The sequence below is a fragment of the Schistocerca americana genome, chromosome 1, assembly GCF_021461395.2.
Source record: "Schistocerca americana isolate TAMUIC-IGC-003095 chromosome 1, iqSchAmer2.1, whole genome shotgun sequence".
Classification (NCBI taxonomy): domain Eukaryota; kingdom Metazoa; phylum Arthropoda; class Insecta; order Orthoptera; family Acrididae; genus Schistocerca; species Schistocerca americana.
In genome coordinates, this window is record NC_060119.1 from 857,655,902 (window position 1) to 857,673,916 (window position 18,015).

The 18,015-nt window shown below is 36.9% G+C and overlaps 1 protein-coding gene, 1 long non-coding RNA gene and 1 other non-coding gene across 3 annotated transcripts in view; all 3 read left to right on the forward strand.

The window, feature by feature from the left end:
- Positions 1–9,013, forward strand: part of LOC124613588 (ribosomal protein S6 kinase beta-1) — a 164,861-nt gene extending 155,848 nt beyond the window's left edge. The window contains exon 12 of the mRNA XM_047142306.1: positions 6,981–9,013. Within this exon, the coding sequence (XP_046998262.1) occupies positions 6,981–6,986 (6 nt within the window). The 3' untranslated portion in view covers positions 6,987–9,013. The remainder of the gene's footprint in view (positions 1–6,980) is intronic.
- On the forward strand, positions 3,869–3,941 carry Trnaa-ugc. The gene has a single exon. It is a non-coding gene; the product is annotated as a tRNA-Ala (tRNA).
- Positions 9,014–10,527: 1,514 nt separating the features above from the next.
- LOC124613598 lies at positions 10,528–16,519 on the forward strand. The gene is made up of 2 exons (XR_006979638.1): positions 10,528–12,118; positions 14,338–16,519. It is a non-coding gene; the product is annotated as an uncharacterized LOC124613598 (long non-coding RNA).
- The last annotated feature ends 1,496 nt before the right edge of the window (positions 16,520–18,015 follow it).

The window sequence follows — 18,015 nt, forward strand, 5'->3', positions numbered from 1 at the left end:
AACAATGCATTGGTTTCGATTGAGGACATATGTTTGGCAATCACTAACAAATCAGTGGTATGGTTGGCAAGGGCTAAGCCAAACATATCTGCAGTTTTCTCAGTCATAATTTGCAACAAGAAATATACTTTGATATTGATGAATTGGGTAAAAATCTTCCTAAACTGGTTCCAGAACAGTGCATAGTAAGACAATTATGCATGAAGTTACAAGCCAAAGCATGGGATTGTATTTTCTAGATGCACCCACAGGCACAGACAAAAGTTTTTTCATTTCACTTATTTTGGGAACCATACAGCCACAAAAAATACTTCACTGGCAATTGCATCATCTCATGTTGCAGCACCTCTTTTTGATGGTGACCAAACAGCACATTCAGCTCTGAAATTGCTGTTGAATATGCAAATCGCTGGAACACGTACCTGCAATATCAACAAAAATTATGGAATAATAAAGTACTCCAATCATGTTAAAGTCATTATATGGGATGAATGTATTATGGTATACAAAAAAGCGTTAGGAGCACTTCACATACACTCGGTGATTTAAGAGGAAATAAACAACTCTACAGTGGTGCACTCATTTTTATTATCAGATGCTTTATGACAAACTGAACCACTTATTCTGAATTCAACAGCCACTGATGAAGATAATGCATGTCACAAGTCGTGTTTCATGGTGACATGTAAAAAAAATAGCTGCAAAGATTGATATGCATGTACAACTACAGTGTGATGGATCTGCTGAAAATTTCATGAATCAGTTGTTGGATATTGAGAAGGGCAATCCACCCAGAGTATCAAATTACTAATAAACTTCTGTAAAATCACAGCCATAGTAGGCAAATTGATCCACAAAGTTTTCATCGGTGGCTCAGTGCACATGCTATATTAGCAGCCAAAAACAACGAAGTCAATGCCATCAATTTCAGAATTCAAAACTAAATACCAGTTGAAGCAATAACATATCATTAACATAATGCATTAAGATGAAGATATCTTATGCAGCTGAATTCTTGAATTCACTAGATTTGCCTGGAAGATTACTGCATGTTTTAACATCGAAAATTGGCATGCCTGTTATTCTTCTCCAAAACATAAATCCAAACATGACTTTGCAAAGTTACCGGGCTCCCCACCTTTCCACCCTCCCTCCCCCACCTTTCCACCCTCCCTCCCCCACCTTTCCACCCTCCCTCCCCCACCTTTCCACCCTCCCTCCCCCACCTTTCCACCCTCCCTCCCCCACCTTTCCACCCTCCCTCCCCCACCTTTCCACCCTCCCTCCCCCACCTTTCCACCCTCCCTCCCCCACCTTTCCACCCTCCCTCCCCCACCTTTCCACCCTCCCTCCCCCACCTTTCCACCCTCCCTCCCCCACCTTTCCACCCTCCCTCCCCCACCTTTCCACCCTCCCTCCCCCACCTTTCCACCCTCCCTCCCCCACCTTTCCACCCTCCCTCCCCCACCTTTCCACCCTCCCTCCCCCACCTTTCCATGCAACCCTTTCCAGCTTTCCACCCTCCCCCAAATTCCCCCCCCCCCCTGCCCCCCTGCCAGTTCATCGGTCTGATCACATATTACTAATTCAATAATTCTGTTCAGATATGAATGCAACAGTGATAAAATTGAGAATATTTCAGAGAGGGTGAAGATAGTGAGGTTGCAATATTTGCTGAGAAACATTCAGAAATATGTGTACTTTGATAGAGGAATTTTATGTTACTCTACTCAAAGGAAAGTGAGAAGAGGATGCACTAGCTTGCATCGCCATGAACTTAAATAAAATTTTACTCAGCATTTGAAAACATGACTAGACTGGGTGAAAGAATGGCAGTCAAACTTGGTCACATTGTAAACTCAAAATATGGGCATGGGTGTCACAGCTTCTGGAACCGATTTGGTAGCTTTAAATTACTTTGAAGCTCTACTTTGTCAGAACATATTAAAAGCTATAATCGTAGTTTGAGGTAAGTATATTCTTGTCATTACCACTCCAGATAATAATTGTTCAATTCAGGAAGACCAGATAGCGAGTCATCACAGGTAGTGTTCATCGTTGTACCACTGTGAAAGTTTTTTCATCTGCAGAAACACGCTGTTTCTGGAAGATACTTCATTCCTGAATACAGATTTAATTTCAGAATTTCTCTGTCGGTCGTAGTTCCCATGTAATACTGGATTCAGTAACTGCTTATGTCACCTGATGTATTACAGCAATATATGTTTCTGGCAAACGGAGAACAAAAAAAAAAAATTGTCAGTAGTTATTCAAAGAAATGAGCAACAGAAGAGTAAAGAAAAGTGAATAAACATACCTGATAATGTTTTTTCCTGATTTCCTATGATATTTTGCCTCAGGATCATCTCTTCATAAGGACCAACAGTAGTTAGTCGGACATTTTGCAGTACTCATGTTCCTTTGATAATGTTCTTGCATTTGAGAAATGTCCTAGTGGAACCATTCATGTTTGTCATTAGCACCAAGGTTATCCAGAAGTAGTTCAAATGATCATTCAAGCAATGTATCTTAATTGACATGTTACAGCCCATATAGTGATATGATCTCATTAGTTCTTGTACAATATTGTGATAGTTTCCTGCCTTATTGTTGCCTGAAAAGTTCTTGCAAACCTTTATGAAAGACAGCCATGTTGTTTTTTCAAGTTGACTCAAAAAAAGTCGGGGAAATTTTCATCAGCCATTAATTCCCTTATTTGCATTCTTACAAATATTCACTCCTTAATTTTTGCTTCACTGATCTTTGGAAACTTATTTCTCAAATACATGAACCCATGGGATGTTTTGTCCATGGCTTTCACAAAGTTTTTTGTAGGACACAATTTAATATGCAGTAGAGCAGGCTGTTCCAGCTCGTCGGCTTCGTTGTGAGCCGCGGAGCGCTCCCTGCTCCAGGGAACCGTGACGCTCGCTGTGGCCATTCAAGTGGGCCGGCACGTGGCACAGCTGTCTGAGGCAGGCGGCAAGGCAAGCGTTTTGATGTGCCAGCTGCGTCTTACAAGATTGACAACCTCATACTCTTAGCTGCTAAGACGTGGTGACATGCTACACCAGGAAATACGATGTTCAGGAAATAAATAAGAAACAACTGTTTTACAAGAAATTGCATACTAACTTTATTGGGCCTCTGTAGCTTGATATTTTCTTTTCATTACAAGATCGGAAATATCAGGCGTCAAAGTGTTCGCAGCATTAATGCGGAGGATGGCCTTCATTGTTGCATCCTGAAGAAACAATCGTTCCTTACTTTTTACTCTTTTCATTACTGAGAAAAGCTGCTCACAACAATACGTAGATCCAAACGTGCACATTATCTGAGCGGCATTGTTGTGAAGCTTGGGAAATGTTTTTTGCTGTAATGAACGATACCTTAGTGACACATCCAACGTGTTGTAGTAACTCTCTTTCAACAAAGTTGAATTTCGCAAATCAATTATCTCCAATTGAAGTGACGGTGACAAGTCATCGGGGGAAACTGAAAAAGGAGTGCTGAACACCTTAAGTTCCATTTCCAAACTAGTGAGGTCTCGGAATCGTGTTTCAAATGACGTGATGAGCTGCTTTAACTTTGATTGGTAATCGCCGATAGTAGTACCTTCAGGTAGTTTTAAAGAAGCAAGAAGATTGAAGAACGTTAAATGTCCATTACTCATCTGCCTCTCGAATAAACGTAACTTCTCCATGAACGCTTTGATCTGGTTGTGCATGTCAACGATTAACTGCCCTTTGCGCCCTGCAGTGACAGATTTAAATTATTCAGATGCATAGTTATATAAGCTAGGAACGCCAGGTCTGATATCCATTTTATATCTTTCAGCCAACACATTTCTTCCCCTTTCATTTTACCGAGCGAGGTGGTGCAGTGGTTAGCACACTGGACTTGCATTCGGGAGGACGACGGTTCAATCCCGTCTCCAGCCATCCTGATTTAGGTTTTCCGTGATTTCCCCTAAATCGTTTCAGGCAAATGCCGGGATGGTTCCTTTGAAAGGGCACGGCCGATTTCCTTCCCAATCCTTCCCTAACCTGAGCTTGCGCTCCGTCTCTAATGACCTCGTTGTCGACGGGACGTTATACACTAACCACCACCACCACCACCACCACCACCACCACCACCACCACCACCCCTTTCATTTCGAGAAAAAGGGATATTTCCTTACGAATGGCAAAGAAAACATCAAGAACTTTTCCCCGACTCAGCCAACGAACTGTACTGTGGTAAGGTATATCCCCATACTCCGCTTCCGTATCTTTGAATTGGCGATGATTCATACCGTGATGCCGCACAAAATTCACACAGTGCCTCTTGGTGAATAAAACAATGAAGAGTCAAAATGTCTTTACTGAATTCGTCCCTGAGTTTATTTTTCAAACGAGAAGCAAAACCTTGGTGACGCCTGACAATTTGTGGTGCACCGTCTGTCGCTACAGAATGGAGCTTATCCCAGGGCAAATTCATATTGTCCACTGATTCACAAACAGCTTCAAAAATGTCATGTCCTGTTGCGGTGTAATCAAGTGGTACCACATCCAAGAGTTCTTCAGTTACTTGCAGCTCCATGCCGACACCACGCACAAAGACTGCAAGCTGAGCACAGTCCAATATATTGGTGCTTTCGTCAAGCGCTAGCGAAAATGCAACAAAGCTCTCCGCCTTTTTCCTGAGCTGTGTCTCTAAATCTGCTGCCATGTCCAGGATTCGACGAGACACTGTTTGCTTCGACAGGCAAACCCCTTCAATTGCCTGCACCTCCATTGGAAACAAACATTCTGCAACTGCTACCATGCACGATTTTACAAGTGGTCCCACCAAAAATGGCTTGCCACTTGTCGCAATGATGTGAGCGACCCTGTAGCTTGCTCGAATTGCAGATTCAGTAGTGTTTTCTCCGCTCTCATTCACCTGAAAATTATAAACGCATTACAGAGCACACGTCTCCTGCTATGTCGTTCTTAAGCCTGGCTACCAGTTATCTGCATGCAACGCCTTCTACCTGATCGTAGTGCGCTGCGTGAAGACGTGTATAATGTCGTTGTATATTGTACCTCTTCGCAGAATTGAGTACTTTATGACATACAAGACATTGGGGCTGACCATCCCTCTCAATGAATAGAAAGGTATCCTCCAATAGTGCTACAGTGCTCCCATGGCTAGTCGTAGCTGTCATTGAACGCAGATTATTGCGTCAGTTGCGGCTGCATGCGGCGAGGGGGTAGTGAGTTCGCTTTCCCCCTCCACGCAGGCTCCGAGCTGCCACAGTGAGTGCTCCGGCTCCCTGGAGCTCGGTTGGAACAGCCTGCAGTAGAGGTAGATAAATATTTTTTGGGTTAACATGAGGAGTCTTCACCATATTCTTCTCTCCATGTAGCAATTTTTTCCAAGCAGGTCATTTTTTTACCAAAATGGTGGTTTTTTTCCATCTCTGCTGTCTCACTTGCATATAAAGCAGCAGCGATTTGTATACCCGAGCTGCAAACAGAGTAGAATTGCAATGACTGTGAGATCTATACATATACACAATTTATATTTCTCATATTGGATATGTGTGAATAGCAGTTCAGAGTTCTCATGTGTCTCCTTCATGTTAAATGCTTGAGCTATCGGAAGAGAAGGAAATTCCTCCCTTTGTGGAGAAGTACTGCTTTCAGACAAAGTTTGCTAGAATCTATGAACAATTGCCACTCACTTACATGGAAATCATGGACAAAAGTCTCCATAATGTATTCAGTGTCATTACAAAAAACCATGTCACCTTCTTTGGAGAAATGTTAAGAAAGAGGAGGATGGCAGGCACAATAACCATTCAATTTCATACCAGGAAGAAGAAGATTCCTTTCTTTTAATCATGAAGCTAGAAGGTTTGCCTGTTTCTTTGACAAATTTAAATCGTGAATAAGATCATTGAGGCCCCCTTGAGAGAACAAAAAAATGGCTCATTTGATTCACAGGGGGGCATTAAATGTTGAGTCAGTGCATCTCCTCCTCTGTCTTTATTTCAATATTCCTCTTCATTCACTGTCACATTGTCAGGAGGCACTGGTTCCGGCAATTCTTCATGGTGATATGTGGGTCTTAAAGCAGGTAGTAAATTAGGACACTGCACAGTTTTCCTTATTTTGAAGGCGATTCCAGCTATTTCTGTCACACAAAAATAAGTCTGTTAAGTGACCCATTGATTTCCTCCAAATCGTGGGGACACCAAAGGACATCCGTCACTATCCTGTTAACTAGCCTGTTAAGAGTGCAACACATGTCAAACAGCATTTGTAGGGGACCCATTTTTGTCTTGTTTGCCAACCTTGCACCCAAAATAAAGTTCATAACTTTTTTTTAAAAGAGGATTAAGTTTTTGTTTTTGTGATTCCAGAGTTAAGTCACAACAGATATAACAAATGGAATTTGGGTTATTCACACAGGTATGAGGCATTTCTTCTAAAATCACTCAAAACACAAACCTACACGAACATACAGGAATGCACTTCACAAGGTCAGAGCTTTTCCATTACTGAGAGTGACGCAGCAGAGCAACATGACGTGATAAAATGTGAGGATGACCCATTGGTTTCCATTGTATTCTGGTAGTGAATGTTGTAACTGAGATCATGTATGGAATTCCTTGTAGGAATTTTCTTGTCTGCTAACAGTTACCTCTGCAAAAAATAAATAAAAGCAAATTAAGTAATTCCAAAGTAACCAATATGCAGCATTTTTAAGTTTTTGTTGTAGATAGAGGGTACTGTACATGAAAACTGAGCCCAATAAGCAAAAACAAATTTAATTTTAAAATTCAGTAGCTAAGAATGCCATTTACATTCTTTGTAACCATTCACATTCTTTGTAACAAATAATGCTATTGACCAGTGGTATTTAGATATTTGTCATGGATATTCTGCATTTGTGTTTCATTTGCTTTAGTTTTTAATATTATTTTCCACTTACACATTTATTTGTTTTTCCAGGCCTAGGCTGTTTTGACGCACTTCATTTGATTCTGAGTTGTGTTCATTCAGTGCTTATCATTCTGGTCAGCCACTTTCGATCATTGGAGCATGAACTACCTGTCTACACAGAGGTTGGTAACAATCGCATAGTTGCACTATCTTCTCTGGTGCTCCTTCTGCTCTCTCTGAATGTTTGAATTCAGAATTTCAGCCATGTAATGATATGCTTGGAATTAAGACCCTCTTTAGTTAATAGAAGCATGGAAATTTGTGTCACGATGGCTATGTAAATTATTGTCACAGAGAATGGACGCTGTCTCGTACATTATTTTTTACAATGCTTGCACAGAAGATTTTTGTAAACAAAAAAAACTTTATCTTATCTGTAAATGTAACCATTCTGAGGGGCAGTAGGATGTGGTTAACATGTGAGATTTTGCAACTCTTCCCCAGCTCTGTCAGTAACATTCAGGAATGTATATGTCGACACACATTGTCAGAGCATGTATACCAGTGCCACAGCCTACTCAAGCTAAGCTCAGGGATGTATATCTTTTGGTAACCTCTATATGCAGTTCCAGTATCAAAGGAAAAATTTACCACACTTTTTCCTGAAAAGCTGCAGTTATGTGACTTGCGCTGAATAGCACAATTGGATATGAGCCAGCACCATTCATTTTTACATTTGTACATTTCCAGCATTGCATAATATCTGCATTTCTAAAAGGTTACTGTTTCTAATACGTAAGTGAAATGATAAAATTGTGCATCCTGTCCAAGGATATTCTGTTGACATAGGGAATGTAATTGTGTAACTGAACTGTAGATGTATGTTTTGAATTTTGTTTACCTCATTTATTTACAGAATCATCCTTTATAATTTTATTGGAATTTTGAAGTGAATTCTATATATATATATAATTTGTTTTTATTTTTAGTGTTTATATTTATGACAATAATGTTAAAACATGAAAATGCCATATAAAGAGAACAAAGTGAAAAGTTAAATCCTGTTGCTGAATTATTGTAAATAATTTTTTTACGAACTGGTAATACCTCTTGAAGCAATAAAGTTGTGTTCACCAGAAGGCAATCATTTTGTATACATGGTATTGAGGGACAGAGAGAAATCTAATTTATAACTGCAAAAATATTAGGAATGTTCACACCTTTTTTTCTCTTCAGTGTAATAGCGTTTAGAATTCAGGGATTTTTTTCCTTTTGCTCATTTTTATGTTATAATGCAACTGATAACTGATGGAGTTTCATCACAATCTTCCATATGTTGTGAACCCATAGATACAACAGCATTATGTCACAGAGAGCAGTCACTTTTAGAACTGCCAATTTAACTTTTTTAAAGCTATTTGAAGTATGTAACTTGTTAAATAAATGTGAAGAAGCTTCTTTGATAGTTTGTTTCTTATGTTCCGTCTTCCATGGAAATCTGGCAAGTTAGGTTTCTTAGAACTTCTGTGGCATATACAGCATTTGTCTACATAATAGCTATAATTAACTGCACTTGATTTCACTGAACTCAAACTTGCAACAGAAATACAAAGATGACATACACTCACATCCTTAAATATTTTGGCATTTAACTTGTGTTATTTCCCTCTTTACACTATTTGCATTTAAAATGCTCTGTGTATTTTTCTTTGTGTGCTGTAGCACAGTCAGAGGAAATTGCCTCTTGAGGTACTCCTACAGTTATTTATGTGGATTGTGCAGTTTCCCAATGACTGTAAAATCTAAGTTTTATTTGGTACAACCTTATTTGTGAATTATTCTTTCACCAGTCACTCCCACGTGTTCTATTCCTCCTGGTCTGTGTACATGCATTTGGTCCATTATATAGTGCAGAGGCTTTCTTTTAGAAGTCAGGAATGCAAATACTGTAGCAATTTTCCTTAGTTATAAATATTTACATCATTTTCCTTTAATGTCAACCAAAAATTAAGCTTATGGAAAAAAGGATTTGGTAAAATAACATTCAGTAAAGAATGTAGACACTCGAGCACAACCAGGCAGGACACTATTACACCTTAAAAGCAGCAATAAATAATCAGCTATGAAAATCTGTGTGTTGTTCTGGGCACATTTTGATTTTGAAACATAATTTGCTGTGTGCTCATGAAGTTGATTACTGCTCGAAGGTTTCATTTTCATTCAATTACTTAGGGTTTTTTTTTTTTTAAGATATCTTCCATTTTGTTGTGGTAAATATTGATATTTTGTACACGAGTCAAGATAACCACATTAAAAAGTGGAACTCATGTTGTGACTTACTGAAATGAAGTGTACTGGACAAAGCTGTAAACTTGAGAAGTGGAGTTTAAAGAGATCAACCTCCTCTTATTCCTCAGTCCAACTGTAAAGTGTATTTTCACTGTATTGTAATTCTCATTTTTCCCATCCCGTAAGAGGGTTCTGTCCTTTGCTTGTACTGAAAATTATTTTGTTTGACTTGATTACGTAAGAACCTTTGATTTAAATTAGCTGTTAAAATATCTTCCAAATATTCTACTCATAAATACAATAAATTAAAAGGTTCTTAGTATGATGGAAGAAGATTACTCTGGGTGTTTGTCATCTAAACTTAATATTGTAAGATGTGAATGAGGATGGATCACAACCCAACTGGTAGAAAAAGAGCTGAATAAGAGGGCAGACAAATACCAAGAACAGAGTATTGCTTAACTGATAATATTCTTTCCTTTTTGTATGCCTGCATGCTGTTCAATGCCCCTTCTATTCTGAGAGTGGTGATTTTTCCTTGTTTGTGTATTATATTCCAGTCTTGATTCTCTGCCAATGTGTACATTGTTCAATGTGTACATTGTTTAATAATTTTCTTTGTAGACTGTGCCTCTATTGAGCATGTATACGCATACCACCTAAATGTGTAAGCCACATTCCTAATTTGTGTTTCGTGTGCCTCAGACTGTGATAAAAACTTCCTTCTGATCAGAATAATTAGTAATTTGTATTTGCTGTCCAGTGCATATTGTGTGATATGAACTCTGCCAGTGATTTAGTTTACCTGAGAGTTCATTGTGATTCCTGTTCCTTTGGAAGGCTGCCATTTGTCTTATTTTAAGTAAAATCAGAATTTTTCATTGCTTGTGCCTGTTCCGCAGTAAAGACAAATTTAGTGTCTATAAACAATGACATCACTTTACTAAATTCTTCTTCTCTTCTGTTTTTGTCAGTAAGGGAAGATGCTATTTCTCGTCATGATACAAAGTAAGTTATTCCAAATTAAAACTATCCACCACCCCCAATCCAGCATTGACTGCATGTTTCAGACATAAAATATAAAATATTATAAAAACTAAGCCACAGTTATAAATATTTGTAGGATTTTAATTATTCCCTGTCAGTCTGGTTCTGTTGTAGAACTTATTTTGTGTTTCTTATTAACAGGCACTCTGGTAATAGTAGAAAACAACCACACACACGTTCCATTTATCTAAACCATTGATAGCAATATTACTCTCTCATTAATTATATAGTATGCTGCAATTACCACTTAATTTTACTGTACCTTCTTCACTAACAAATCTTCTGTTCCTTTCTTGAAGTATTTAAACAGTTTATTATGTAGTTTATTGCAGTTCTCAATTGACAACAAAATTTAAGTTTATTTGGTACTACTTTATTTGTAAATTTTTCTGTCACTGATTTCTTTTTGTCTCCTATTCCTTCTGTTCTGTGTACATTCTTAGTCTGTCACATACTAGATAGCCTCTCGTTGTTCTTGTCAGTGTAAAACCAAGTTAATTTGTGATGTACTGTCACAGAATTAGCTATTGTGGACCAATGCCACACTCCTACTAAAAAGTATTTATTTATAGCAGCACATTTCCTGTACCTGAATTCTTATGTGCCCGCCAACCCCCGAGACCTAAGATGCCACTAGTCAAAAGCTGCCTTTCCTTCTCTCTGTCCACAGTGTTTGTCAAAGATGTGGATAGTTACAAACAGTTGCAATTTACAATTTGAAAGCAGTTTGCGAATCAAGTAATTACTGTACATTTTGAATTCCACCACTGGCCACCAAATTTATCAAACAGCTGCTAATAATACTCGTGTAAAATATTCTCAGTTTAAATTGTAATAAGTTTTCATGAACACTGAAGTATGACAGCAGTAAATGCAGTCACATTTTAGATTTGTCCAGTGTAAATCATATCGCTATTTGATGGTTTTATGATGTAGACTGTTGGTGTAATTTGATTTGCTGTTAAATCCAGATACTATTCCTTCAAGCAAACACTGTAATGAGTGCCTGTAGTGCTTGTCCTATCATTCTTATTTGCTTTAAGATGCTGTAGTTAACATATTAGTTCCATGTTGATGTGGTGAATATAAATATTATAGTTGTCTTTGCTTTATTTCCAACTGTTCGAAAATGAATTATCTTTGTAATTGGACCTCCAGGTTAGCTGCCAAATGATGTCATTTGTGTAAATGTTATGCATATTATTCCTTTTTAATGGTTAACAAGAAAGCCTGTTATGGAGTTGTTACTGCTAATGAGTTGACTTTGGCACAGTTTCAAAAGAAAACACTTCTGTTTTCATAATGTTCTAATTTATAAACAGTGAGCATTTCTCCGCTATTTCTCACTAAATAATTATTGCAGGTATGTGATTTAGCAAGACCGCAATAAAGAAACTGTCATCAAAAGGCTCCTTTAAGTAGTAACAATTTATAATGAAATGTCAAATGAATATTGGTAGTTAAATGCTTGACCGGAAAGTGGCAATGGAGCAACATGTAGACATTAAAAGGAGAATAATAGGAGACCATTAAAGTCCCACAAGACCATAAATAAAGAGAGGTAAAAGAGGTAAATAGAATCGAATAACTGTGTCTGAGAAACAGTGGACATAGATAGGCTTGTCTATACTGTTGTCATACTATTTTTCTGCTGTATAATATGGTCTGAAGATAGCACAAAACTCTTGGTACTTGTTTCATACTTTGGGCGATTTTCAGGGCACAAGCACTTTGGACTTTAGATGATACCACATACCCGGACACACACAAAATGCATCTTCTATGGTGGTTATTTCTTTTCAGTTTAAAACTGTCATCAGCCCCCCCCCCCCTCTCTCTCTCTCTCTCTCTCTCTCTCTCTCTCTCTCTCTGTTTCTGTGTGTGTGGGGGGTGGGGGACGGGGCAAGTTTTCATCCTTATACTGGAATATTATAAAGAATACACTGCCAAAAAGTAGTTTATGTAGTGCTATGCTGTCAGATATACTAAAGCTTGTAGTCTAACAGTTTCTTCTATCCGTTATGTATTTCAGAGTATTCAATATGAGAACATATATTAAAACTGTTCAGCAAAAATTATAGGTAACGCAATATTTTACTTGTGGGTTCTGGCAACTTGCATTTTTCACATAGTAAGGTAAGACAAACACTTTAGTTGCAATATCAGTGATTGCTGATTTTTGTCTTTTTTTTCCATCAGTGATCACGTTACTAATTGTGGTCAGTACTCCATTCCCCCATCCAGAGTGAGACATTAATGTATGGTTATTTTAATTTATGTATTCAACTGAAGTATTTTGATGTGGGACCTCGGTGTCTCAGTGGTAATGAAAGAAACAGCGATCCTGTATTTTCATTTATGGTTTATATTTTCAAAAAAGAGCTTGGATTGTATTTGTGACTACAAATGAAATTTTTGGTAAATTATTCCAAATGACAAGCCCTTTATCATTACATGCAAATTAATGTCTTGTGTGATGGTTGAATTGATCCTCCTACTTGTGATACAATGTGGAAGTTTTTGCACAAAGCAGTTAGACATTTTGTACATAGCCTTAACATACAGCGAATTCCCACTGGTTCCCTGAAAACCTATTGTGGGACACAAACCTCCCAGCGATTGTGAAATCTTGACAGTAGTAGGTTCGAGTCACTAAATATAAATAACTTGTTCATTATATGACACCTTCATTTACCACGTCATCTGATATTTGTAACAATTTATTTTCCTGGTATTCATAAAGGAAATTGGATAACCGTATCTTTTGCTTTCTGAATGAATAAATTATTTCCACTCTTACACAGTTTCTCTAGATGCAAATCCTTTTTGTGCAACTGAATGGTATCGACTTGAGTGTTAAAAAAATTGTAGGTTATGTAACTACATTAGGATTCCTGTTTCCAGAGGGATATCATTTTTGTATATTTCATAAAATAAAGTACTTTAAAAACATCAGAAATTTGAAGACCATGGGTCCTGTACTGTGCTTGTACAAAATGGACTATGATCAAGAGATGCAATTAAGTTATTACACTAGTGATAACTTAGTTTGAAGTAAATTGAATGATTTTTCCCCTACAGTTGGGATGGGGTTAGTCTGGACAGACTTGCCTTTTTCCTTCCTGCCCCTCTAAATTATTCTAAATGTAGGCTCCTACCTATTTCCTCATTACTCATCAACCCCCCCCCCTCCCCCCCTTATCTCTCTCTCTCTCTCTCTCTCTCTCTCTCTATCTCTATCTCTATCTCTATCTCTCGTTTGCTGGAATATTACAGACCACATCTTTAAATGCCAATGTATGTCTGGAGACCCCAAATATCCAAATATGAGATTGTGATGGAACGTTCATGAGTATTGTATTCTAGTCACATATTATCTCACATACTGTATTAACCGTAATATTTTTGGAAAACAGTACTGTTAGGTGTAGTGTGGTAAATGAGTGGTGAAGGTAATATTTTTTCTAGCTTAATCTTCCATTTTTCTAATTGGAAATCTGTCTTCCAATATGTTTTTAGATTTTTTAGCAGAGTGATTTCATTATTGGTAGTACATGGCAGAGAAGCTACAGAATTGGCTTCACTCTTCCATTTAAGGAACAATCCACTGTTAATTTGTTAAATAATTGTTTTGTCGTTGTTTGACAGTTTAAATATGTAAATGAATATTAACTCAGTGCTTTTAGAAAATTCACATTGTCTGGCAGTTTTTTAGTCCATGCATATGTTATACTTACAATTTCTTAAATTTCTTTTACAATTTGGGAATGAAACATAAATCACTTGATGCTAAAAACTTAACCAAAGCCATCTGCAACCAACCCATTATGGCCTTCTAATGTATAGCCAACATATATTCAAATTTCTGTAATATTTGACACATGTATTTTGCATCCTATTATTTCCATTACATGTTGAACAGTAACTGAGAGGTGTAAATTTTGATTCCATGTTTCAAATGTTATGTCCCCATGAGTTCCAGAATATACACCAAAATTGTGCCTTTTTGATGGTAAATAAGATGGTTATCTAAATATTATTATATTTAGATGTTATTGCATATAGGTACTCTTGTGGTTCATCAGAAGAGCTCTCTCTCTCTCTCTCTCTCTCTCTCTCTCTCTCTCTCTCGAGTTTGTTCACTCATTATTTGTTTTGTAAGACTTGTTTAAAGGAATTTGTTTTAACAGTATTAAATATAGACATAAGAACATCCAGTTTTAAGGTAATACAAACACGCAAAAGGGAATAGCAGTTGTGAGCTCTTCCGATAAATGCAATGGTACAATTGAGTTACAAAAATACTGCTATGGTGGTCATATCTTACATTAAGTACTAAAGTACAGTTTTATAATTTGTAAACTATGTGAGATCTGTAAATGATTTCTCCATTTCTTTTCCTTTTGTAATAACCTCATTTGGATAATGTGGTTTGTTAATTCAGTAGTAATTTATTACAAGGAACACTGTGAAAATTTTGAGAATTGTATTATAATCCCATTGTGCCCTTCTTCATTTCTGCAGCTGAATGTTTTATTTGACTGCCACTTTAAAGTACTCCTCACTAAATTTCCATCATTATGACACTTGTAAACATCTTTTATTTACATGAATTGTATTATTGTAAGCTCTTGATATTTATAGTCGTGTGTAATTAATTTTTATGCCTTGCTGCCTCATAAGCAATAAAAATAATGCACAGGCAAGGTTTGTTTGCAAGAGTCCAGCTCTCTCTCTCTCTCTCTCTCTCTCTCTCTCTCTCTCTCTCTCTCTCTCTCTCTCTCTATTGTCTCACCCACTGAAACTCCTGTCATATCAGTTAGTTTTGAAAACTGGCTTATTTTTCAGGCTCTTAATTTAACATCCTAGGTTTTTGCGTTTGATTTAGTTCATTCGGCTTTATGTATGTTCATTGTAGTTCCTACATTTTAGGTGCTGTTTTGTTAACAGAGGTGTCCTCAGTTTTTTTTTAATTGTGTCAGTACTTTCAGTTAAGAAAGAAGCTAAATAACTCCAACAAATGCTGCTCTGAAATAATGTACTGCGATGAGGCTGATTAAAAATGATTGTATTAAGAAGGAGTGCACAATTTTATTAACAGTGAAAATAGTTTGCTGCAAGTTCCACACAGTCTGCAGAAACATTAAAGTGCAGTCATCCAGTAGACAATTTCCTTAGTTGTCCTTTTCTGGGAAGTATTGCTATTAACTTGTTCCACAGTGTTTTACAAACTTATGAATCTCTGTGGGTAAAAGTTAATTAAATTTTTGTTTATGTTTAAATAGAGACAGTATGAGACAGTGTATTGCATTTCAGTTGCTTTATTATTATTATTGTTATTATTATTATTATTATTATTATTATTATTATTATTATTATTGATGAAGATGATGATGAGTATTTGAAAGTACTAACGAAGATCACATTTGCTAGTCAGGTTCTTTGCTTACATCTGTTACTACAATACATGTAGTAAAACACGAATAAGAATCACATTAAAGAGCTATTGCAGATTATTTGATGCTGTTGATTTGAGTGCCTTTCTTCAGTCAAAATTAAAGATTGCTATTACATGGAGGAGGAGGAGGGGGATGATACTTATCTTTCACTTGAATATTAACTTATTAGAGAAATTTCTTGACTTTCACTCCTATAATTGAGTTTCTGTATTCATTTTTAATGTTTGTTTTTCTGCTGTGTATTTTACATCTTGTGTTTAAATAATTATTCTTTCTATAAAGATCTCAGTGATACGGGGATTTGTCAAAACATGTTATTGTTTTTGAAGTTGCTGTGGTGTTAAAATTTTTAGTCCAATTCTATGAAATGGCATTATAAGTATATAGATCTTAAAAGGGAAATTAATCTTAGTCAGTTTCATTCTGGCACAAGAGTGAAACATTACGTTTTAATTTGTACACTGCATATTTCACAAAAAAATTTGTGTTCTCTTTATACTCTTTAATTTGAAATGTCTTTTCAACAAGCATGTTGTGTTCATTATCTCAGAGCTAAAGGAAAAAATGCAGGCAAAAGTGTGAACTATGAAGCCTGTGTGCTTATAACAGTTTGATAGTTAGTTTTAATACGTTATTTGTACAAATGTAATGAGTTATAAATGTTAAAATACTAATGATAATTGATACGTAGCATGTTTGCTATTATTGTGTCAGACCAGTCAATGAAACTTTGTGATTCAGATTGCATTTGTATCTTTCAACAACAAATAATTGGGCAGAGTGAAAAAAAAATCAATAAATTCCTAAAATGAGTTTTTTTACTCTTACTATAAGATGTGCTTGGAAAGTACTCCTTGACCTCCTTCACCCCCCATCACCACTTGCCAATCGAAGAAAACAAGGATTGCTCTTCATACCAGCAGAAATGAACTTCCATTAAAAATGCATAAGTGCTGCATAGATGGAAATTACTACAAAAAATCTGTAGCACTTTGTGAAATGTGGACTGAGAAACACAACTCACCTGCAGATATAGTTAACTGCTAAGAAAAATAAATACATCAAAAAAGTAGACGTTTGAGTGTCCAGCTGATTTGTGCACCCTTTGTGTAGATTTTCTGTTCTACAATGCTTTTAACTGCTCATTGCACACCAGATCCACATTCTCTGCAGATAGTATGATTGCTTTTTGTGTTCCAATCTTGGACCCTGCACATTGCTTTAGTACTTCAAAATGCAATTTACACTGAGCCAATTACAAAATTAGAATGCATGGTTCAAACTGTGTATAATGTAAACCACACATTTTGTTACCTGTTACAATTTGCCTTAAAAACCCATCACCTTCCTCATTGTACTGCTTCTTTGGAAAGTCAAAGAACTGGCTAAATGTTTGCTTTTATGCAACTTGGTCAGCATTTTTTGTACCCAGTTTGAGCATAACATTGACAATTTAAACATTCTGTAATGATTGCATAAACCACATTTCTTGGCGCTTGAGGAAACTTATTGCATAATGTCAAAATCATGAAGTGTCTGTTCTCTCTCACTTTTTCATCAACTTTCTGCACTGAATTGTCAGTAATGACTTGAGTGTCGCATACTTTGTTCGTCATCATGCACATTTGTATGGTCTTTAGAGGTTCTCGCCCATTTCCATATCCTCCCACTGCTCATAATGTTTCCTTCATACACTTTACTGATCTAACTATGAATTTCATTCATTTTCATGCCTTTAGCATTAAGAAAACGAATCTCGGCACATATTTCCCAATCTCCAGCATCTCCATCGGAGGTGGCATGTGGCTTGCCATCGAGGTGCTGTACACAGCACATGTTAGCCAAACACTGACTGCAGCACCTCAACTTTCAATATGGTACCTCTTTAAAAACACCCCCATTAGTTAATTACCTGGAGTACTACATTCTATCTTTTATTCTGTGTTCATCAGTCGCTCAACTTTTCCATTATGTGGTGAGTGGTGAATTTCACTCATTTCATTGCTTCACTAAAATTATAAATGGAGCAAGAAGTGTACCAAGGAAACTTTGTTCCATGGCATATCATCATTGCCAGAGTAGAGAGAGACAGCATTTTCACCTTGAGATTAGGAAGTACACACTGAATCCTAACTTGTGCATAAAGTTAAAAGATGTCAGCATCACAGTGTTGCATAAAGATATCTTATTAGTACTACATTGTAGCTATCAGGAAGCCCTAGCAGCTTTGCCTCGTTGGTACTTTCATTGCTCTCTACTCCAGCAACAATATTGTTGTTGTTCATGATTCCCCTTTTGACTGCCATGAC